The following is a 25,194-nucleotide window of genomic DNA, read 5'->3' as shown; positions in this document are numbered from 1 at the left end:
TAAGTCACGCCTTTGCTGTTTATTGCTTTTCTGAAGATGGTACACTTTATTTAACATCCCAAAGCAAGAGTTTCCCTCCAGTCACCACCCCATGACCCCTGCAAAGCACCTGCTTCTTACAGGCACTATGTATGTGGAGGCGTCTGTCTCATGCTGTTATTCACTGAGGAATGGTCAGCTGTTAGTCTGCATCACTGTTACTGTGAGAGTGTGTGGGCCTTGGTCCCAGAGCTCATCACTATAACGTGAGTCATTTACTGTTACACAAGGCCTTCATGTAGTAAGAATGGAAGTGCACATTTGCTTGGTTAGCCTCTCTCTCTTTGGCGTGTAAGCTTCTATCCCAGAACTGGTGGCCATGATGTCAGGGGCTTCTTTTGTTCTTGTTGTGAGAAAGGCTCTCAGCACTTAGCCTTGGCTGGATGGGAACTCAGTATGTAGATTAGGCTGGCCTTGAACTCACGGGTCCATCTGCCCTGCCTTAAGAGCACTAGAACCAAAGATGTGCAGCACCATACCTGGCTTCAAACAGAGTCCTTTGTGGAAAAATTAGTGAGTAAGGTTCTAGAATAAAATCAGATATGGTAAATGTAAACTCAGAAATAAATTTTACTTGCTGAGAATTAATTTTAAATAATAGGGTATTTTGATCATCAGCTAGATCAAAAGGAATATATGAATGCATTTGAATCAATTAGGTGTGAATCTATGTTAGGAGCTATATGAATAAGTGATTCACTTTACAAACTGTAGCTATTTTTGAGAAGTTACATTTGAAATGCTTCATAGAGGGTAAGAAAAATGAAAATTTTTGTTTACTATCCCCTCAATCACATAGATTTTGCTTTTGGTAGATTATAGAGATATATGCAAATACTAGAACAGAAATGCCATTAAATATTTTAATCAACAAAATAGAAAATCCTAGAACACATTTGTGTTCGCCTTATAACACTTCACTGGGCTCTATATCAACAGCTTACTAGATTCATTGCCAAGGGTTAATGCAATTTTTAAAATTTTTAGTCTCATTGGAATACAGAGTATTTATAGTTAAAGGAAGTAAAGAATAATCCAGTACACAAATGTATTCTACAGCTTTGGTGACATGACGTTTGTTCCTGTTTAATGCTTTCAGAATATGATTGCATATAACATTATATACTATGCGTTTAGTACATAATATAATGTATAAAATATAACATCATGTAACATGTGTTAGCACAAATGTCTGATTTATATGTAATAAGCCCACAACATTTTTCATCTGTGTGCTCACAAAAATTAATCGTGAGTAATCTTAACTTCTTTTTAAAGTCAGGTTGTTCACCTCCAAGGCAGATAAGATCTTTAAAGCCAGCTCTTTTTTTTTTTTTTTTTTTTTGAATGTAAAACCATATAGAGAGCCTAAGAACTCTGACTTACCCAAAGGGAAATACTGATTTCCAGACATGTTTGTAGAGATTCTACAGAAAGTTTCTCCTCACAATACATAGCTTTTTCAGTATTCCACAAAACTATGGATTCTTGTTTCAATAGAAGCTGGATTAAAAATTTCACGTTTTACGTATTTGATTTGTAGGTTTTAAAAGATAAAAACAACAAGCATTGTCAGTGGAATCTGGTTCAATATAAACTTTAAGAATTTGAAAGTTTACTCTTCCAAAATGAAGTGATTGGCTCTGTTATTCTCAAGAGGAGTCAGAAGCACATGTGAAAGATGATAATCTAGAATGTAAGAGAAAGAGTACCATATTACCTTTCTCATTGTCTTATGGAGGAGGAGGAAGGTATTCCCCAGTGTTGTGGTTCCCATCAGGACCAGGGGAAAATCTGGTTGGGACTTTGATGGCTGTTGTGAACCCCTTTCCTTCTCTCAGAAAATCCAGGTAATCCTAAGCATTGGCTTGAGCCATCTTCTACTTCCTTCTGCCTGCACAGTACTAACATTTTGTCTAGAACCTTGCCAGAGATTTGGAAATGAAAGCAGGTAAGCTTTATAGACAAGTGTACCTCTTCAGTTCTTCAAAATATGCTATATTCAGAATATACCATATATGTGTAATATATATATATATATATATATATATATATATATATACACACAAGATGGTTTGAGATGGGAACTGTTAAAAATAGTAATTGATTATCCAGAGTGGAAGACCGAAATGGCAGTTCTGAGGCTACTGTGACTGACTGCCACGGAACCCAGAGAAGTGAGTGGTTTTTCCAAGGTGTATGTGTGGATGAAGACACTGCAGCTCAGAAGAGTCTTCAGTGGGAGGATAAGGAGGAAGGGTGAGCTCTGTGGGCAGGGGGGAGACAAAAATGCAGAACTTTACCATGGGAGTAAGGAATATATGATTTTAAATGTGATCAACATAAGCCCTCATAAAATAGTCATTGAGATCGGTTGGGGGGTATTGAAGGCCTGTAGAGACTTGCCAAGGAAGAGAATGTTCTAGACATAGGAATAACTAGGTGGAGAAGTTCTAAGGCGAAAAATATGCCTGCCATATTTGAGAAATAACCAACTTTAGCCACTGTCGCTGGAGTTAAAAAGAGAATCATTCTAGGACATTTCAGGGTTATGTCTCACCTTTTGGCAACACTGATAAATAAGTGGCTTTAGCTGCTCTTATCACAAAAATCCTCTAATTGTTCTAGATAATACGTCTATCTCTTCCATATAGCCACATTTTTACTACCTGTGTGTATGACACAGTATGCCATCACAAGCTTCATGCAGCTTTTTAAAATTCTCTGCATGTTCCTCCGTACTCACTGTTACCCTGTCAGATTCTGTCACATTGAGAATCAGATAGGGCCACAGCTTTCTAAAAGATCTTGCTGTATGACATCATCTGATTATTGAAGGGGTAAATTACTGTTTCATTCTTCCTTCCCTGGCTTTGTTTGTCCATGTCTTTCCTGAAATTCTAATCAGACCCTTCTTTCTTTCTGAGTCTAAACATTTGCAGTATTTAAACACTGGCTAGTGCCGTGTTCATGGTTGCCAGGAGTCTCCACTGGGTGTTTGCTCACTGTGTAAGCACTGCAAGGCAAACTCTGTCCCAGACACACTGTTATAGTCAGTAATAGCAGCAGAGTAGTGTGTCTTCACAACCTGAGATGGCCAAGGCTGGGGGATCGCAGCTGCCTGGCCTGATACAGTTCCAGTTACGATAAGGATCAGCAATGCCTTTCAGCTTGTATCCAGGTGCTGGGTTTCATTTCCAACATCAGAGCTTGCTCTTCTCTCCATCTCCGAAGTGGGAAGTGTCTTCATCTAGCCTTCTTAGAAGACACAGGGGAACAACATAGGCAATCTTCTCAGGGTGTCTTTTGATATGGATATTCTTGAAACTTTCCCACGATTTCCTTAGCTTCAGGGAAGGTAGTTCAATGTCCTTTAAGTGTGGGGCGTCATGGGGAAGTGGCCACCAGGGGCTCTTGCCCAGACACTTCTTGATGCACCTCTTGCCTTACACAATTTGCATAATAACCTTTTCCCCCTACGGATTATCTCTGGTTTTTCTTTGACTTCTTGGTTGTATGCAAGTTGCATGTATTTTCACGCTTGTATTTAAAATGTTACTTCTTTCATGTAAAGCTTGATCAAAGCTTTAAAAAAAAAAAAGTCTAGTCCTGGCTTTCTGTAGTTGTCCATGTCTGATGCAAAGAGAAGTTTTGTTGATAAGGGAAGGAGTGTGCTAATTTAAGTGTAAGGACAAATGCTCAGATTTTTGTTAGGAATTACAGAAGTTTAGTTAAAGTGGGGTTCTAGGTTCTTTTTCAAAATCTAAAACTTCAGTAGTACTTAGTAGTTGGCTAGCTTTCTAGTTCCAGGCATAGTTCTCCTCTTGCTGAGTGGGTCTTAAGTTGAACCATATGCTGACAAATTGCAGTTGTGGAACCCAGCTGCATTGGATACATCTATAAAATACTCCCTCACCTAAGGCTCAGGTAACATTGTGGATGAGCGGGCAGAAAGATTGTAGCAGCCAGATGATCAGGGAGTTTGCTGTGAGATTAGGTCTCCCAACAATGTCATAAGCTACACCCATGGATTCCCACCAGCTGACTGTCTGAATAGGCACTGGACAATGATGACACCAATAGCCATGCCAAAGTGGATGGGGGAATGCCTGGGGGGCCTCAACCTTACACAAAATACTGCAGGCAACTAAGGAATTTGAGAGAGGGGGAAAATAGTCTTTTCCAGGGAAGAGCACACCAGCAGATTATCCAATACCTAGTGGTTAGCCGTGCAAACACACATGCAAATATCCCTACACAGATCAAGCAGGTTATATTTAGTAATACATATGTATGCATATATGCATGGAACAATAACTAATAAAAATAAGGATAGCATTGAAAGAGAGCAAGGAGGACATAATGAAGGCATTGGATGGAGAACAGGAAAAGGAGATATGTTATAATCTAAAAAATAAAAAGTAAATCTAGCTTTATAACTTTAGTTTCAACTCAGAATAGCCTGTTTTTTAATAAAGCATTTAGCAGAAATATTATCTTACTTTATTGTTGCCTTGTCTTCCTTACTTATTTAAAGCAAATCCAATATATTTGTGGCATTTTTCTTTAGGCTTGTGCATTGCTTTAATATTCTTTTATGGATTTTTAAAGTAATGTTTACCCTTTTTTGTTAGTCTCATAATATTATTGCTGGATCTTTTGAATAGCTGCACTCTATCGCTTCATAACCTGGAGTCCCATTTATTTTAGTTCTCTGTATTTTGAATGTTAAAAGTCTTCAGTGTTAATGTCTTCATCCATTGTCTTATGTACTATATCTTTATCTGTTTTCTGAAGCTATAACATAAATGACAGAGCCCGGATAATGGTTCTGGGGACAGGAAGTTCTGACGTCTAATAGAGCCTTCCTTCCCGGTCATAACAAGATAGATGGCAAGTGAGCATACAGGCCACCAGGAAAATCAGGCTGAACACCTGCTTTCCTCAGGACCCTGCCTCACAGTAACCAAGTCATTGCCACAATAACACTAATAACCATTCATGAACAGTGAGCTCAGGGACCTCATACCCTCCTCATACCACTTCTCACTAGCACCAGGCTAGCTCCTGAAGTTCGTGGAGTCTTGAGTTTTGGAAGGGCTTGTGTCCTCAGTGTCCTACAGAGGTGTCTGTTCCCTCCTACATTTCCCCGTCTCCGTCTGAAACTTTTAAAATTGCTATTTATAACCTTTGGTGTTAATCATACCTAATTTCACGTACTTTTTACAACTACATATCATGTATCATGCTAGTATATGATACCTGTGTATAATAAACATTTGTGTCTATACTTGAACAAATTTCAACATATGTCAGTACAAGTCCTTATTCTTAAAAACAATTCATTATACTAACATTCTGATATGGATTATCATAAGGAAACTCATCTGTAAGCTGAATATGTCCAAAAGATGTATTTTAAATTTGCTGGCCCTGTGAAGATGGGTCTTGTGTTTTTTATCATAATGTCTGTGGACCATTTCTTTGATTAATTTTCATTTTATTTCGAGGCCTCATTCAGTGGGTTTGTTTTCCCTCTCTGTGCTTGCTGAGATGGTGAAGTCATGCTTTCCGGGCTGAGAAAATATTCCCTGGTGCAGGACCCATTTTTATATTATATTCATGGCTTCACACTTACATTCACAGTATTTGGAATCTGAATTCTCTAACCGAGTTTGTTCCCAGCATCCTTGGGGTTGTTGTTGTTGATTCCAAGCTGCCTTGCTGATTTTCAGTAATGGCAACATTTTCGAGTTATTTTCATGGATGTTTAAAAACAATAAATAGCAGCAATTCTAATTTTCGCATTTGATCAGGGATCTCAGTTCTCATCTTATAGACTCTACACTCCCCACCATGTTGAAGCTATGTCTGATAATAAATCCTGTCACTTGTTACCCTGATTGTGGCAACTTCTGACATTGCCTGGAGTCTCAAATCTGAAACTTTAAGAACTTTTTCTAGTACTGGAAAATTTCCTTTTCCTTAAGCTTTGTTACATATTTTTTTTTCCATAAAAGGAGTTTCAGACAAGCACCATATTATAATACAAACAATACTTTAACATCTACGGAGTATTCCACCTCTTTATCAAGGGAGTCACTACACTTTTTAATTCTTTTTTTTTTATGCTGGAAGTCATTTTTCCTTAGTGTTTATAGAAACTTTACTGTCAATAGTATTGTAAGTTACTATTTAAAAGAGCCTGAAGGTGTATTGTAATATTGACATTTGTAATGACATCAATATCACATTCATAACTTGCCTAATTGTACTTTTATATCCCTAGATGACCTTCTTGTTTTTGTAGTAAATAGTCTAGCAATAAGTCATTTAGTAGGACAGATTACTGTTTATATAATATTTTAAAGGATGCTGTAATCAGTCATGCACATGAATTTTCAATTCCCGGGCACTTTTCTTTGGAGTGTGTGAAATATATTTTCATTCTTCAAAGTTATGCTTTTATTTAATTCTTGAAGCAAACAATGAGTTATTAATCTTAGCTCCAGGGAATTTTACTTATCAAATCCTTTTAAACATAGGCCATGATCAGAACATTCTAAATCAAATGTTGATGCAGCGATAGGCTGCCAGCGTGCACATTTACAGATCCTACACTATCTAGTCTCAAAAGCATCCCTCTAACCCTCTCCAGGCTCAGTAATTCGCCCAATAATATCCACCCTTTCCTGTGGTTTTCTAACCTTCACCCACTTGGTAGTACCAGCAGTGGGTTTCCATCTCACAAAGCCTACTGATTGTCACACTTTAACATATGTGTTTTATTTTCCTATTATAATATCTTACATACATGTATGTATCCACATTTTTAAAATGGGTGTTTGTATGGCTCACACTTATAAAGGTATGATCAACATGTTTGTACTCCCACGGTCATTATATATAATTTTAACTAATTAAAACACAAAAAAAATATATTCCTGGTGGGTAAATAACTTATAGGATACAGCTACAGGATAAATAACTTATCTAAATCTCTGCTGAAACCTCGTGCCAGGAAAGTCAGATCTTTGATTTCAGGTGACCCGGCTGGTCATAAAAGCAGCAGTTATGAGGAAGAGCGCCTAGTTCTGTTTTCATTTATCTCTCTAGTCAGATACGAGCTCTGATTTCATCCAGAGTCTGTTTTGTAAATGCCCCTGCAACATGTCAGGACTCTCTCATGGTCTTCATTGGGTATAGCTTGTTTTAGCATAATTATAATTTGCTTTCAGAAGAAAGATTCTCTTGGATCCTGGTTCATAAATGGGAAACTAGAAGACTGTTTTAGTTTGCTTTACATTTCCAGAATTCTTTACATTACCGGTGCTTTGAAATGGGTCTGTATAACATCTATCTTTAATAACAGCTGTGTTAAATCCTTTTGCCTCCTAACCCCTAGACCTCATTATAATAAGAAACATATGGACTCTTAAAAGAACAGAAAAGCACGGCCTTTGAAACAAAATAACACAATGCATTTAAATGGTAACAAGCATTCTCTGTAATGTTCAAGGCAAAGACATCTCCTTGACCTGCCAAATTAAATGCAATGAATTTCAGATTTACCAAGTACTAGCTGAAGTTTCTGACTCTACACATCAGTAGATTAGGAGAAGAAAGTTATTTTCAATTGTTAAACCACAACCTGGTCTTTGAGACATTGCAATGACCAATCAAATTTATAAAGATGATTTGTGTGTGTACAAGATTTACATTTCTCACTATAAACCTATAGGAACACATGAATTTAGAAAATAGGAAACAGGGAGAAAATTCACTCATAATTTTAGCATGCTGTACAGTTGTTATCAGTGAATTACCATATACTTAGTTATTTTCTTTTTTCCTGTAATGTGTGATAGTGTGGTTTTATAATATAACTGTAATCATACCTCCATGTAAATACATAATCAACACTTTAATAGTTTATTATTTCATATGGATTTACATTTAACGTGTATAAATGTCCTTCAGAGTACATGTTAATCAGCATATTTTTTCATAACCACACCAGTCAATGATTTTTTTTTATAATCTTGTTATTGTAGACTTTTATGCTCCCAGGATACTTAAAGAAATCACTTTCTGCTCTTCTGTGTTACAAGATGGTGCAGGAGGGATATGACAGTGCAGGCTGATACATTCCCCTTGCTCCTTGATTCTAAACCAGGGTTTCCCCCACTGTGTTTATCAACTCTTCATTCATAAATGAAGCTCATGTGCTTTATCGCAGCACCATCTGGTTCATCTAATCCTCCCCACATTTTCTATGAATATTGGCTGCCTTTTCTGCTTTCCTACGTTCATTCTAACTTCAGACTTCTTATTCAGCAAACACCAACTGATTGATTCGTCTTAAAATATCGAGACAGCTGGGCATGGTGTCCTATACCTGTAATCCTAGAACTTGGGAAGGCAGAGGCAGGTGGATCTCTGTAAGGGAGAGGCCAGCCTGGTCTACAAAGCAAGCCTAGTACAACTAAGGCTACACAGAGAAAACCTGTCTTCAAAAAACCAACCAACCAACCAACCAACCAAACAAACAAACAAACAAACAAAAAAGTCAGACATTCTAATCCATAGGAACAGTCAGCAGTATTTTTTAACACCCTCCTGGTCTGGAAATGGCTATGTAAATCAAGCTGGCTTGGAATTCAGAAACTTACCTGCCTCTGCCTCCTGAGTGCTGAGATTAAAAGGTGTGTACCTTGTATAGTTGAGCATATTTTGGATATATGCCTAGCAGTGGTATAGCTGGATCTTGAGATAGCACTTTTCCTAATTTTCTGAGACAGCTCCAGACTGATTTCCAAAGTGGTTGTGTAAGTTTAAGTTCATACCAGCAATGGAGAAGGGTTCCCCTTTGTCCACAACCTCTCCAGCATGTGTTGTCACTTGATTTTTTTTCTTTTTTTATCTTTAGCCATTCTAATGGGTATAGATGAAATCTCAGGGTTATTTTTATTTGCATTTCCCTGATGACTAAGGACATCAAGCATTTCTTTAAGTGTTTGTCTGCCATTCTCTGTTTAGCTCTGTACCCCATTTTTAAATTAGATTTCTTTGTTTGTTGGTGTTTAACTTCTTGAGTTCTTTATGTTTTCTGGATATTAACCCTCTGTTAAATACTGGGTTGGTGAAGATCCTTTCCCAGTCTGTAGGCTGTCGTTTTGTTCTGATGACCATGCCTGTGCTCCTAAAGAAGCTAAACAAGAAGGAGGACCCTAGGCTCAATCCTCATTCAGAAGGGCAAACAGGATAGACATCAGAGGCACAAGAAGGCAGGAGAAGACAGAGAACAGGACAGGAGCCTACCACAGAGGACATATGAAAGACCCTACTGATCAGGGTATTTAAAGAGATGCTGAGACTCATAACCAAACTTTGGATAGAGTGCAGGGAATCTTATGGAAGAAGGGGGAGATGGAAAGACCTGGAGGGGACAGGAGATCCACGAGGAGACCAACTGAGCCAAAAAACAAAAAACCAACCAACCAACCAACCAACCAACCAACCAACCAACCAACCAACCAAACCTGGGCCCAGGTGGTCATGAAGAGACTGATGCTCTGACCAAGGACCATGCATGGAGCGGTCCTAATACCCTGCTCAGATATAGCCCACAAGCAGTAGTCTCTAAGTGGGTTCCCTAGAAAGGGGAGGAGGGTGTCCCTGACATGAACTCAGTGGCTGGCTCTTTGATCACCTCCCCCTGCCAGGCCACAGAGAAAGACAATGCAGCCAGGCCTGATGAGACCTGATAGGCTAGGGTCAGATAGTCAAGGAGGAGGACCTCCCCTATCAGTGGACTAGGTGAGAGGCATAGGGGGAAAAGAAGGAAAGAAGAGGATTGGGAGGAGACAAGGGAGGGGGTTACAGCAGGGATACAAAATGAATAAATTGTAATAAATAATAATATAACAAGTTAAAAAAAGAAAAGTGTGCAACTCCTTGCTTGGCCTCTATTTTTAAAGATCTATTGTTTAGTTTTGTTTATGTGGGTGTGGGGCCTGGGGGGTGGGTGTGGTATGTTCTGATGAGTGCAGATGCCTGCAGAATCCAGAAGAGGGAATCATGTCCTGGAGCAGAAGTTACTGGTGCCATTGCATGCCCTCTGCAAGAGCAGCGAATGTGTTAACCTTTGAGCTATCTCTGCAGCCCCTCCTTTCTTTATTGATGAATCCATTTTTCCAACCATTGTATCACGCTCTCCAGATTTTCATGCTCTTCTTCCTTATTTCTTTGCTCACACACAGTCTTACACGTATATCCTCTTTTTATTTTTTTCCACATTTTATTTACAGGCAGCACATCTTCTTTGTCTTCCTCCACACCTGATCAACAGAGAGCTTCAGAAAAATGAACCCATGTGCTGCTCTGTATCTTCCAGTCTCTAGGATTCCTGTCCCTCACCTGGACACACTCCTGCTGCTCCCCACATGCTCTCCCACTTCAGCTGAGCTGATGTTTGATTCTTTTCCTCAATAATATTCGGTAGCCCCCTTTACTACTTAACTAACTCGGTTCATATTTACTCAGTGGCTTTTTTCATTCTTTTGTCCTCATCCAAAGACACTGTCTAACTCTCATTCACCCAGGACACCTACATCAGACATTAGTGCATCCTTTCCCTTCACTGTGCAACAATTTCAGGCAACATTCCTGCTAGTTGATATGTCGCCTCTATTTAAAAAACAAACAAACAACAACAACAACAACAAAAAAAAACCTACAGCAGGTGTCATGCAACTGGGAACTTAGAGCTATTCTTAAAAAGTCAGGAGGGAAAAATAAGGAGCTCAGTGTGAATGCAAATCTCAGTATGGTATTTTAAATATTGGTAGTTTGTTAAGCCTAGAGATAGACAAATTATAAAAGAGGGGCATTGGAGAAAGGCTGTTAAGTGCCTTCTGTGCATGCATGAGCATCGGAATTCAGACCCTCACATAAAAAGCTGGAGGAGGCAGGGGGCAGTTTTAATGCCCATTAAGGAGACAGAGCTATGTAGAGGCCTGTAGTACATTAGCCATACAGCCAAGGGGACCAGCGAGCTTCAGGTTTGGCGAGAGATCCTATCCCCAAAATTAAGGGGGAAAGCAATTGTTAAAGATACCTGACATTGTTCTCTGGCCTTCATACTCAGGTGCACACGCTCATGAATGCACACATACATACACACATGTAGGCAGAAAACGAAGGTACATAAACAAACAGCCCTATTTTATGTGAAGAAAAGATGCTGCTCTAGGAATACAGAATATAAAACCTAGAAGTGATTAAAGGGTGTAGATTTTCTATGTTCTGATCCATGCGAAGTGATGCGAGCAAACAGGTATAGGTATAGGACACCTATACCTATTATAGGTATAGGACACCATATTGAGTAAATATGCAAGTGAGTTAGGATGACAATCAGGTGGCTTTATTTACAATGAAATGTGATACAATTTATAGGAATCCCATGGCAGTTATTATACCAAACAATCAGTAGCAGTATGCTGATTAAAGTGAACTTTATTTAGCTTTTGGGAAACATTTAGTCACATATTAGCATTTTATTTTCTAATGTTCATGGAAAAAAATTTTCGGGACAGGGTTTCTTTGTGTGGCCCTGGCTGTCCTAAAACTCACTCTGTAGAGCATGGTGGCATTGAACTCAGAGAGCCACCTACCTCTGCCTTTGGAGTGCTGGGATAAAAGGCGTGTGCCATCACTGTCAGGTGGAAAACTTATATTGTCCCATTAAGAGAGTAAAAATTTTCTTTATGCTTCTACCTGAAAAAATAAAATACCAATAGCTTCTTGAGATCTTTATGATAACAACTATTTCACTGCCTTGTACACTGTGCACAGACTAGCATATTAACCAATGTGTTTCAAGGGTATTATTCTAATATTTATTCAAAATGTATAGATAGTGCTTATGTTGCTTAAAGTATTATTTCATTGAGTACAATTTTAAAATTGCATTAACTAAAATTAAGTTCAAGAATTTTATAAGTAGTTTAATTTCATTTTTTATATTTCTGAGTTCTTAATAACTGAAAAATATGCAACATTGTGTTATATTTCATATATTGTGATTATTTGTTTATCTCATAAGAATAATAAATAATATATGACTTATTGTTCAGTATGCATTTTGAGAATTCATTTAGTTATAAAATAATTTTACTTAAAATATGAAACTTTAACATAAACTAATAGATTATAGAGATGTATTTCCACCCAAATTTCTGTTCGTAAAGACTTGGTTTTCCAGTTTAATGTTATCTTTGTGTGGAAAAGGCTCATTGTCATTTTTACACTATTTTAGTATAGATATTTTCAGGTTAAATTTGATATATGATTAATAATGTTGATGTCTTTTAGGTATAGCGTACTTGAATGGGATGTGTAGTGAAAAAAGAAAGTGTATTATTGCTGAAGACAATGGCCTGAACCTGGCATTTACAATTGCTCATGAAATGGGTCACAAGTAAGTAAAAGTCATCACCATGCTGTACATTTAGCATGTCCATTTACCATGTACATTATAGATTAATAATGTGAGTTTGGGGGATTCATAGATGTCTTTGATTATTTTCTTTGGAATCTAAGTTCTTGAAAACTTAGAAGAACTTGGAGTGTTATGGGCTTGGGAAGCAAGGGGAGGACAACATTACATCAGTCTGACTAGCTAAACATAAGAATAATCGATTTTGTTACAAATGTATTGTATCTAGGTAGCTAGACAAAGCACTTTTAAGCTGATTGGCTAGGATTTAGGGGAGTTCTTGGGAGCCTTCCAGCTTTCCTGGAGAAAGGAGCATAGCAGGATGTTGAAGTCTCACTTCTAACAGAACATACATATATCTTTAACTCCAGCAGAACACGAATATATCATCTATTGTTTTATTTAAAGCCGAAAGTATTGAACTATTGAATTGTATTCTGATCTCAGGCAGGTAGGGCCTGAGAACTTGAATTCCTGTTTCACCTTATAATCAAAATGGAGACTTGGAGGCAAAATAGCTTCTGATATGCTAAAGGTGACAGCAGGTGTTGACAGAGAAGTGGAAGTTATGCTAAGAAGGAAAGTAGGTCTCAGTGGAGGAACTTTAGTTATATAAAATTTTTAAGCATTTTACAACAAAAGTTTAAGCATTTCCCTCTGTAAGAAGCAGAGGGAAGTAATGCAAAGGACATTTTCTAACCTGTAACCATTCCTGACACTTTGAATAAAACCCCATTTGGCTGTTGCATTCCTCAGCAAGACAGTGAACCAAGATGGCAAGTGTCTGACTTTTCCAAATAGATATCACAACAGGCATGGAACTACAAAGCAATGTGTGTTTTCAACACCAGGCATTGAAAATGCTTCAGAATGATAGAATCTCTGTTGCTATAGCATAGACTGAACGAACTAATCTGTACGGTTTAGGCAAATTACCTGAACAATTCAGTGAGACATTTCAATAATGTGAGGAGGGGGAAAAAGCCTTGACAAAGCATCATGAAAGAACTAACTTCCATATCTAATTCTACAGACTTTTTCATTTAGTACATTACCCAAAAGGATGCATACAGCCATCCTTTTTTTTCCTGTTTTATTGAAAATAGATTTTTTTCCCATGCAGTATGTTTCAATTATAGTTTGCCTTCCCCAGCTGCTATCAGATCCTCCTCACCCTCCCTCCCATTCAAATCTACGTCCTTTCTTTTACTCTAGTTGAAGAGCAAATGGGTATCTAAATAGTGATAAAATAAAATAAAACAAAACAAAACAAAATGGAATATGACAAAACAAACAAAAGAAGAAGTGCAGGGAACACATACAGACTCAGGGAGGCACATGTTTGCACACACAGGAATCCCTTGAAAACAGCACTGGAAGCCATAATATATCCACAAAGGACCTTTAAGGAGGGTTAAAAAAAACATGCCAACAAAGCATCATGAGACAAAGAACCTCTAAAAATTGCCTTTGAGTTGGTTTTGTGTTGGCCTTGTACGGCTGGCCACAGGGCAACAGACCTAACTACACCTGTGTCATTAAGCACAATGATGATCAGTAACAGTGGCATGTAAAAGCACTTGGACATTTTTCAGTGCAGGGAGGAGGAATCCTTTGAGTGAGTACTGTTAGGACTCCCCTGTTATAGCAAAAATATTAGTGAGAAATATAAAGAATTTACTTTCCTCTCAAAGTTATAAAAATGGCATTTACCCCCCTGAGGGGGGAGCAGCCTTACCAGGCCACAGTAGAGGACAATGCAGCCACTTTTGATGTGATCTGATAGACTAAGATCAGAAAGGAGAGGAGAACCTTCCCTATCAGTGGACTTGGGGAGTGGCATGCATGCAGAAAGGGGAGGGAGGGTGGGACCGGCAGGGGAGGAGGCAGGGGCTTATGGGGGAATACAAAATGAATAAAGTGTAAACAATAAAATAAAAAAAATGGCATTTATGGGAGTAGGGATTTAGTCATAAGCCATTGAATGCCAGGTAGGCTCTTCTCAATTCCTACATTAGGTTAGTTGTTATCTTGCATCTAAGGTTTTATTCAGTAATTTGGGCCTAATACTTTTCAGATAGGGAAACTTTAGATTAAAATTATGTAAGAACTCTTCATTTGTCTTCAGGAAATTTACTGTAGTAGATAGGGCATAGATTGGGAACAAACCTGATTTTGAATGTAAGCTTTGCAGTTTGCTGGACACATCAGCAGTAGAAATGTCAGATTTAGTCAAGTCTTTCCAAGAAATATAGTCTTTATGAAAACCCCATTGATCAACAGACATCTTCATTTTATTGTCCAACGTTTGTTATTATTTATTAATCTAAATTTAAAAAATATGTATAAGCAGACAGTAGAGTTCTATCTGCCATAGAGTAGAATGAAAATGTGTCGTTTGATGGGTGCAAATAGAGATTTTCAGATTAAGTGAAACAAGACCAATTTAGAAAAGACAAATGTCACATTTTCTCTCATTTGTGATGTAAAACTGTGTACAGATACATAAAACTGCATATTTTATGACACAAAATCATGAGAGGCACTAGGGGAGAGGATTGGCAGGAAGGAAAGAATAGAAGGTAAGGGTAGGGTTTGGGAATGAATACTGTGGAATCATGTGATAAATGCAAAGGAAACTGTCTTTATGAAACAATTACTATGTACAATGACTGTATCACAAAAGTTTGGAATAAAGAAATAATCGGGTAACTGTTTTTTTTTTTTAAGATTTGTATAGCAGGATCTTTACATCTAATAATAACTAATGGTAACAAATGACAGAGTTTCAACCCCTAGAAAACTGTTGATCCCGAAAATATTCAAAATTAAGTATTTATAATTAGTAGCCCTTATTCTACTGCAATCAGCGATGAGTACAGGTAAATTACTGTTGCTGTGTCGTGCTGCCTAGAATGCTGTACAATTGTGTCCTGTCTTCCTCTATCACTTACTCTTTGGCCAATGTCATAGATTCCTTAACTCTTTAGAGACATGTAATTCTCTGTTTACAGCTTATCAGTTAGAAGACACTTTTATATTTTTACTTTTCTTCTAACTTTAGGACAGTTGCTACTATAAATCTATATCCACTGATAAAGCAGTAGATACTTACTTGGTAAGAAACTGAATATTTCAAAAAATGTTAAATGGCAATTTTTAAAATGAGAGACAGCTTTAAACGCATTCTAAGCGGCAGTATGGTACAGAGACTCATTAATATTCACTAGGAAGAGAAGGTAGTTCTAATTATGTCTAACATACTCTATATTTTAAGGACACAGATGTTAAAGATCACTAGAAATATGGGCCTAAAGATCCTGTATTTGTTGAGTAGTTCTTTGTAGATAATGAAAGGTTAAAACTTGAGATGAAACATAAATGAAGATTTGCATAGGGAAGCATTTTACTAGAGAGTAATGACACATGTTAGGCTAGAATTAACTGTTCCAGGCAAAATTAAATTGAACCCAGTTGACAGATGGTTTGAATAATGGTATAAAGCATAGGTTTTAGCTAGTGTATCATTAGTTCTCAGAGAGTAAATAAGAATCATCCAGAGAATGTACTCAAGTAAGGTTTCTTAACCCCTAGCCATCAGTGTTCTCTTTCAGTTGATCGAAGTCAGGCCAGGGGATGTGCAGTCTAACGAACATCATGTCAAGCTACATGCTCTGTCATTTAGTGGGAAGGCATCCACTCAGCACATTTCAGGATTTCTCCCTGTTGAGAGAAATAAAAGGATTTAAATTGGAGACTTGATGGTCCACAGGTGGATAGGATCAGCACTTGTCATCATTGATGGCCATAGAAGCAGTCAAGGGGAGACAGGAAAAATTTTAACACAAAAAATTCTCAAGACCTGCACTAAGTAAGCAAGAATGTCTCAACCCCAGTGGATAATAAACTGACAGTTGAACTTGGTCTTAATCGTATTTTTGATGCCATATCCTACAATACCAGTGCATTGTTTACGCTTATCAAGTGTGAGCCACACAGTGTGGGGGGTTATAGGAAATGTCTTGTGCCTATGCTTTGCTTCCTTTTCTTAATCCTGTTTTTTTTTTTTTTTTTTTTACTGGAGATGGAACCCATGCCTTCATATGTGCCAGGAAAACATTTCTGTGCACACCCAATTTGTTGCCTTGTCTTATACAGAAATGCAAATTTTAGGAATGCTAATAGTAATACATTTTTCATGGGTGATTTTGCAAATTAAAATTAGTTAAATTGTTAAGAGGATAAAATAAGTAAAAGATTTAAAATTAGCTTTTAATTCCTAACATCTAACCATTTATCCATGAGGACACAACAGTGCAATTACATCAAATGAGATATATTTATACATTGAATGAAGTCAAATGCCGTTTTATGGAAACCAATTTACTATCAGGTAGACATGTCCATCTATTTATTTCTTTTTTATGACTTTTACATGTAATATCTGCTTCTTGAGAAAAATATGATGTCATAAAAGTGTTAGCAAAATCATCAGAAGATCCACTTTTAAATTTAATATTTGAGAATTCCAAATTCTCCCTTTCCCCCTCCAATCTTTCCCATGACCCCTTCTCATGGTCTTAACCTATTATTCTTTAATTTTTGTTGTCATGCTGAGAATGTTTAGTGATATCATACATATATATTGTTAAGCTGACCACTTGGGATTGGATGATTTGGATCCTTGAAGAAGCTGATTGTCAGTCTCTCTCTCTCTCTCTCTCTCTCTCTCTCTCTCTCTCTCTCTCTGTGTGTGTGTGTGTGTGTGTGTGTGTGTAAAGCAGTTACTGACTTTTTGTAGCTCTTCATCTAGGAGTGAGGCCTTGTGATATTTTCCTCATCCTATTTTCTATTTCAACTGGTGCTGTTATGGGGATTTTGTTTAGGCATCTTCATTGTTGAGGTTTCATAGGTGCAGCTTTATTGTCAAGTCTAGAAGACAGTATCTCACAGCAGGTCACCTGGTCCTTGGCTCTTACTATCTTCCCTGAGCTATAGGGGCAGAGATTACATTGTAGATATACCAGTTGAGCTTAAGCACCACAAACTCACATCTGTGTATTTTGACACTGAGTTTGTCTGTGGTAGCCTCCATCTGCTGCAAAAGAAGCTCTTGTGATAATGGATGGGAACTATATTTAATCTATGTGTGTAAGTGTTGAGAACACAGTTAGGAATATTATTGGTTTAGGAAAAAAATGGTAGTAGTAGGTTCTCCTCTATGATCTGTGACCCACTACGGGTATTTGGTTAGGTTTCTAGTACCAGGCATGAATTACATTCAATTTAGCGTTTCTTAAGATTAAATGCGAAATTGTTTGTTACCCCTAAGACATAAGCACTATTATTACACTCTTGGAGATGTCTTACCATGCTCATCATTATTATTGTTATCAAGCCTTGAGTAAGACTCTTGATTGCTTTTCTCTCTTGGCAACTTACAATGACACCTTCTGATCCTAAAATCCTTATGGAGGAGACATCCAGGTCAGTGTCTGCTCTATTTCTTCAAGTATATGGTGTCTTCTGCAACAGAGTTTACCTTCAAGATCTGGGAGGCAAGCTAGTGTAATTGCATTGCAGAAACTGATCTCGAAGACTTTACTTTGGAGTCTATAGAACTGCCTTGACCAACAACTGGAGTGAGGTTTCCCTGCTTAGTGCTGGATATTCTGTTAATCTGTGACTTTGTGGGGAAATATTATTTCACTGTATGGCATAGCTCCATTTAATATACAAATACATATGCACATATATAGATATAGTTTATGTAACTGTTTTATATATATATATACATATATATATACACAATAGTATTTTAAGGGAGATTAAAAATAATATATTTCTCTCTTGGTTCTTAAAACATCTTTACTGCTATTTATCTCTCCTTTATCACCCACCTCAGTTAGAGAAAAACTCTTTCCTTTTAAAATATTACTGTTTACGAATCAAATCCTTTCGAAATTACTCCCCAAATGGGAGTGAATGCATGTGTTCTCCAACTCTTCCAACATCAAAAGGGGCCATCTTCAAGATCCAAACCAGTCTCCAGCTTTCCGCAGGATATCACAAAAACTTCCTGGCAGGGATTTTTAAACAAGTTGAGAAGTTTTATAAGATAAAAATATTTTTTCAGTTGACTTGACAACCATGTACAATGTTAGTGGAGAGTTTATTTGCCCAAGGCTTTTTGTCAAAATGCATTTAAACTGAGATTATTAAAATGTAGTTCAGTTGCACAGCATGAGGAGAGGTGCTACTAATGTCTTGCTTGAAACGATTTTTCAAGCAACGTACAGTATGTGGTTATGGAGCTGGATATAGAGAAATGTGTTTCTGCTAAACATGGGAGGCATTAAGAAAAAAAAATAAAAACTCAGGACACAAATCATCTGCTAAAATGGAGTTTGCTCCAGAAAGAAGAGCCTTAGAATGGGGTAGTTTAAAGGTCTGTTTGAGCACTGAACTAAGCAGGCATGCATCTACAAGAAGCAGCTCACTTCTTGACCTCAAAGCCGTCCTTGTCTATAAAATAGAAGCCATTCTAATGGGAACATTATGGAGCTATTATGAGGGTTAAATGATATCATTGTAAATGACTAATGTGTCGTCCAGCACATAAAATTCACAATTGTTTTATTAAAAAGCTGTGGAATCAAGATTTAGCAGTTTCCTGGTGATTCCAGATGTGTTTTTAAAAGGCTGTATTCCAGCTTATTGATAGTCTTTTCTGGTGCTAATCAAACATACTTAGGAAATATCAATTATTAATAAACAGTAATTCCATCATCAGCTCTTTCCATGGGTAAGCTAAGTTCTAACATGATAATAGGGTGCCCAGAAGGAAACTGGTCATCAGAATAAAAGACTGCCCTTTTCCTCAACTGGAAAATCATATCACTTTTTGGAAATGGACAAACTGTAATCTCCCAAATGGATACGTCACTTAAGTTTTATTTTATTTATGCAATTGTCAGATGCCAACACTTGCACATGACTCTAAAGCCTGCCTCACCAGGATGGAAGAATTGATCATATTCCACATACTCAGAGGCTGTTAAATAAGGGGTGCCCAGTGAAGCATGCTATAGCCAGAATCCAACAGGGAAATGAGGCAGTGCTCATCCCTACCAGCAGGGACTGGATCAAAAGTGATCAGTGAGAGATGGAGCAAGACATCCTGATTATTCTGTGAGACTGTGCCAAGCCTATAGGTGCTTAGTTTAAAAAATAATAATATATTTAATTTTATCTCATTGCATTGGCGTGAAGGTGTCAGAATACAGATAGTTGTGAGCTGTCATGTGGCTGCTGGGAATTGAATTCAGATCCTCTGGAAGAACAGCCAGCACTCTTAACCTCTGAGCCATCTCTCCAGCCTCCCCCTTTTTTAACTTAATTGTTTTCATAAATATAATTTGATTATGTTTTCCCCTCCAACAACTCCTCTCAGATTTTCCCAACTTCTCTACTCCACCCAACTTGTTTAATTTCAATAACTAAGCAAAGCAATTTTTGCTCTGGTAAACTTCTTCATGAGCATTTAGCACATACTTTCAACAAATAAAACAAATTCAGAAAATCACCTGGATCTCTGTGTCTCTTTTGTCAAAAGATAATAATTCAATAAAATTTTTTTTACTCACTATCCCATTATAAAGCACCATTTATGGAGTCACTATATAAATAATTTCAATCAGCCCAACAACTCTCCTCTAGGTAGGAGAGTGCCTTTAATGTCCACAGTTATTTTGCTAAAATTTTTTAATTTATTCTTCCTGGAAATGGTATGAGATAAAGAGAGAAAAGTTACTCTTTTGTGTGTGTGTGTGGGGGGGTACCCTTGGCTGTCCTGGACTCACTTTGTAGAGCAGGATGACCTTGAACTCACAGAGATCTGCCTGCCTTTGCCTCCCGGAGTGCTGGGATTACAGGCTTGGGCTACCACACCTAGCTGAAAGTCACTCTTAATACCCATATCTTGTCTTTCTCTGTCAGTGGAGCTGTTCATACACATCCAATATAATTTCTCAAATTTCCTTACGATTATCAACCTTTGAAAGCATTTTTCTTTTCTTATAGTTTGTGCCATTCATGCCATTAATCTGTGTTGATACAGACCTAGTTCAAAGACATTCATGAGAAAATGGAAACATTACTCACAATTTAATATTTTGTGCTCTGAAAGTGAATGAATAGTTACATTTCACAGAGCATTTTTTAGTTTTATCTAATCAGAATTATCATAGATAAACTTATCATGCCTAAAACAGTGTAATTTGTATTCTTGCAGAATACAGATGGAATTTATTACCTTCATGTTAACTCTTCTTTCAAAACTATTGTTATAATAAATTTTATTCAAATATTGAATTTACATTTCCATATTTTATATTAATTTATACTTTAATATTTTGGTAATTTTTTGTTTTGATTTTAGAACAAGTTTAATTGTGATCACCCAGAACAACTTTGATTGAAATTCTAGCTTAGTACCTTAAGCTACAAAATGAATGCTCTTGTAAAATTTTATTTTTTATCTAGAACCATGTCAAATGAAATAGAATATTGTACTATCATATTATTGTTGGAAACTTTGCATGTATTAAACAAACCTTTCTTTTTCTACTTCTTCAATATTAGCCTTTATTCGTGAGTAATTACATTGAAATCCTAAGTTTGAAAAGTAATTAGACGTTAAAAGAATTTTGTTTTTAAAGAGAAGCCATTTTATTTGAGGTATATAGAATTTGATTTCTAGGTGCCAGGCTTTTAGGGATCCTAAAAGGTCTTTGTTCTCAAGATTGTTGAAAATAAAGACAGTTGAAAATGAATAATACAATGTAGAAAATACTGATCATTAATCTTCACAAAGTCCTATGGTAAGTTAAGGCCAGGTGCAAACAGACAAAGTAGAGGCTAGAACAAGTTTTCTAAAAATAACCTGCAGAACTCTTGACTATTAAGTAGAATCTTTGTGGATAAAGAGCCTGAAGAAAGACATCCTGTAGGTGAAGGTGAGGGGTGGAATGTACAGTGCTCAGCATGTGGTGGCTGTTTGTAGCCTTATAAACCACATGCTACCTCATTCTTTTCTTTCCAACTATAAGCAAGTTTTCACCAGCTAAATATGTACTTATTCCTAAAACAAAGGGTTATTTAAAAAGTGGTAAAACACATGTGTTCATTTCAACAAGAATTTTTATGTTCACTGATGCTTGCTTATTCAATAATTTCTCACTGTAGAAATGCTTTTTCTGTTGGTCTTCTTATGGAGCTCTTGTCCCCTCCGGGTCCCTCTATTCCCCCATTCTTTCTTATGACTGCCTGAACTCTGCCCAAAGTTTGGCTGTGAGTCCTAACATCTGCTTTGATCCCCCGCTGGGTGAAATCTTTCAGAGGACATTCATGGTAAGCTCCCATCCTGTTCCCTCTCATCTACCACTTCTGATGTTCATTCTGTTTGCCATTCTGAATGAGAATTATGTGTCCTCTCTAGGGTCCTCCTTGTTGTTTAGCTTCTTTAGGTCTGTAAATTTTTGTGTGGTTATCCTATATTATATGGCTAATATCTGCTTATAAGTCAGTGTATACTGTGTGTGACTTTCTGCTTCTGGATTATATCATTCGAGATGATCTTTTCTAGTTCCACCCAGTTGCCTGAAAATTTCATGATTTCCTTGTTTTTAATAGCTGATTAGTATTTCATTGTGTAAATGTTCCACAATTTCTGTATCCATTCTTTCCTTGAAGGACATCTAGGTTGTTTTCAGATAATGACTTTTATAAATAAGGCTGCTATGAACATAAATGAGCAAATGTCATTGTTGTATGGTGGAGTATCTTTCAGGTATATGCCCAGGTATGAGACCTTTGTGGCACATAATTATTATGGATACTACCTGTCTTATGTTCTTAGGGGTGAGGCCTTTGGCATACATAGTTAACTGTGGGCATGTCCTGTCTGCATATTATTAAGGGAGAGGCCTGAGGATCAGTAATTACTTTTGACTACGGATCTCCATGTTCTCCATGTTCTGAGAGGTGGAGTATATGCTTAATGTGAAAGGTCTCTATTGCCATGTTTGTGGGGATAAGGACTGTGGAACAAATTCTTACTGTGGATATTCCTTCTCTTCATGTGCTTAGGAGTGAGTCTTATGGGGCACATAGTTACTGAGGAAGCTGCCTGTTCCCATGCTCCACTGGAGAGTCTTGGGAAGCACGTTAGTGCCCCGACCTGCAGGGCTTCAACGGGGTTCCTAAGGTGGAGAGATTGGAAGGAATGGGGGAGAAGGGACAAGAGACACAGGAATGAAAGCCAAGTCTGTTCATCTGATCAAGGCTTTCATTTATTAGAAATTTTTACCCAACTTATATAGGGAGAAGACAGGAAAGGGGGAAGGTTAATCTACTGCTGCAGGAAATACGAAGAGTGCTTTCATGGGTTAAATATTGTACCTGCAAGATACCAGAAGGATGGTTTCTAAAGATATCTTACAGATGCTCTAACAAATGGATGTCCTCACAATCTGTCACCCATGATTTAGGGTCTTAGATAACTCTTTCACTACATAGCTTTAGGTCTCCACTAAATGACCTTTGCTCTCTACTTGGCTTTGGCTTCAGTAAATACCTTTGTCTCCACTAGATAGCTTTGGCTTTGGCTTCCATAGATAGCTTTGGCTCCCAGCACATTAGTTTCCTGGTGTAACTGTTTTGCTTCTCTTTCTTTCTCTTTCCTACTCTTTCTCTTCTTTGCCTCCTCTTCCTTCTTTTGTTGTTGCTCATTTGTTTTGGTGGTTTGATTAGTTTTAGACGGGGTTGCCATAAAAACTATTCACTTTCTAGTTTACTTCACATGGTGAGTATATAAAGCACAGGAAGTACTAAATGGTAGTGGAAAGTAAGAAACTTAGTTGAGAAATTCCAAGTTAATTGTAGTAAATAAAATGGCAAAACATGAAGGGCCTCTGTTGGGTCATCTGGAAGCTGTCATAACAGGAGATAGGAAGACAGAACTGTGGTAAAATCAGCTTTTGTTGTAAGTGCATGTCACAGGGGAAAAGTAGAAGTAAACAAAGTAAGAATGCCAGTAAAACATACTGAGATAAGACTCAGGAAGACTATCATACTATTTGTCTTAATTGTCTATAAAGAATGTCTCATAATCTCCTTTCAGTGGCAATAGGAATAGAAAGGAGATAGCAGTTGATAGAAATATTTAGGAACTATACTGGGCAAAAGCTTTCCCCAACCACAGTGCTTGCTTGTGAGTAGGAGTAATAAGCTTTGGTGTGATGATAATTGGGAATATGGTAGCTAGCTAAACCATAACATAACACCAGAGGAAAAACAGTTCAGGTCTAAATAGAAGCTTTAAAGAGGAAGATCTTCAGTTAGATTTTACTGAAGATGGTTATAAAGTATTGATTTAGAGACAAGCCAAATTGTAAGGATAGGATCTATACTTAAAGCAAAAGATTTATGATTCAGGAGAAAAGATAGTGATGCCCAAGAGGGATATCTTTGTTTTGTTTGTTTACCAAAAGGGATACCTTGTTATTTGAGGTGTGTGGGAGAAGATGAAGTTGTGAAGCAGATAAGAAAAAAATGTTGCAAGAAGTTAGAAGTTCGGTTTGGTTTCATTTGTCAAGGGCAAGAATACAATGAGGTTGAATGAAAATTGGCTAGTTTTATTCATATAAATACAATGAAGAATACATGTACAGATCAGTTTCTTATATGTGCCTAAGCATGTATCTTGAAGATATATTTGGGAAAATGTTCTTAATCAAATTACATTTTCTTTATTTTAAGCCTGGATGATGACATTTCAAAAAAACATAACTTGAAATCCAGTATTAGTTTTAAACTGATTTCTTTAGAACAAAAGTTCCTATTAGTTATTTTGACTAGAAAACCATTGTAGTAATGAAAGATATAAAATACCATCTGTTTAATATGACTCCTTTTCTCTCAATTATATTCTGAGTCAGCATGGGCATCAATCATGACAATGACCACCCATCTTGTGCTGATGGTCTTCATATCATGTCTGGTGAATGGATCAAAGGACAAAACCTCGGTGATGTTTCATGGTCCAGGTGCAGCAAGGAAGATTTGGAAAGATTTCTCAGGTACTAAGGTCATGAATTACTTTTTGTTGTGAATATCTACATGTTCCTGCCAATTATGCCTAACAGTAAAAGCAGTATGACAAAGCGGCAAGGCCACCACAGTGAAAATGGAGCATTTTATTCTGTTCCTGGTTCTCTCATTGACTCACAGAATGAACTAGAACACAGTTAACTCATCTGTTCTTTAGTTCTCATAATTTTCAGATCGAAGGATGCTCAAGATGATTTGAAGTAGAAAATTGCTACAGTCATGGAAATACAGTTGCCTCTTCCTTATCTCCTTGTAGAAACAGCTCATTGCACATTACACAACACACCTGTTAGCATATGAAGTCCCTTAAACCTGTGGTTCTCCGCCTTCGTAATGCTGCAACCCTTTAATACAGTTCCTCACGTTGTAGCGACTCCAACCATGAAAATATTTTGTTGCTACTTCATAATTGTAATTTTGCTACTGTCATGAATCGTAATGTAACTATTTGATATGTAAGATACCTGATGTAACCCCTAAGG

General features: G+C 37.2%; 1 protein-coding gene across 1 annotated transcript in view; it reads left to right on the top strand.

Moving 5' to 3' along the window:
* The window catches only part of Adamts19 (ADAM metallopeptidase with thrombospondin type 1 motif 19), a 209,915-nt gene that overhangs the window by 83,723 nt on the left and 100,998 nt on the right, over nt 1-25,194 (top strand). The window contains exons 8-9 of the mRNA XM_021634122.2: nt 12,418-12,523; nt 24,541-24,681. Of these exons, the coding sequence (XP_021489797.1) occupies nt 12,418-12,523; nt 24,541-24,681 (247 nt within the window). The remainder of the gene's footprint in view (nt 1-12,417; nt 12,524-24,540; nt 24,682-25,194) is intronic.

Source organism: Meriones unguiculatus, chromosome 2, assembly GCF_030254825.1.
Source record: "Meriones unguiculatus strain TT.TT164.6M chromosome 2, Bangor_MerUng_6.1, whole genome shotgun sequence".
Classification (NCBI taxonomy): Eukaryota; Metazoa; Chordata; class Mammalia; order Rodentia; family Muridae; genus Meriones; species Meriones unguiculatus.
Note: the sequence above shows the minus strand (reverse complement) of the source record. Positions and strands in the feature narration are given on the sequence as shown.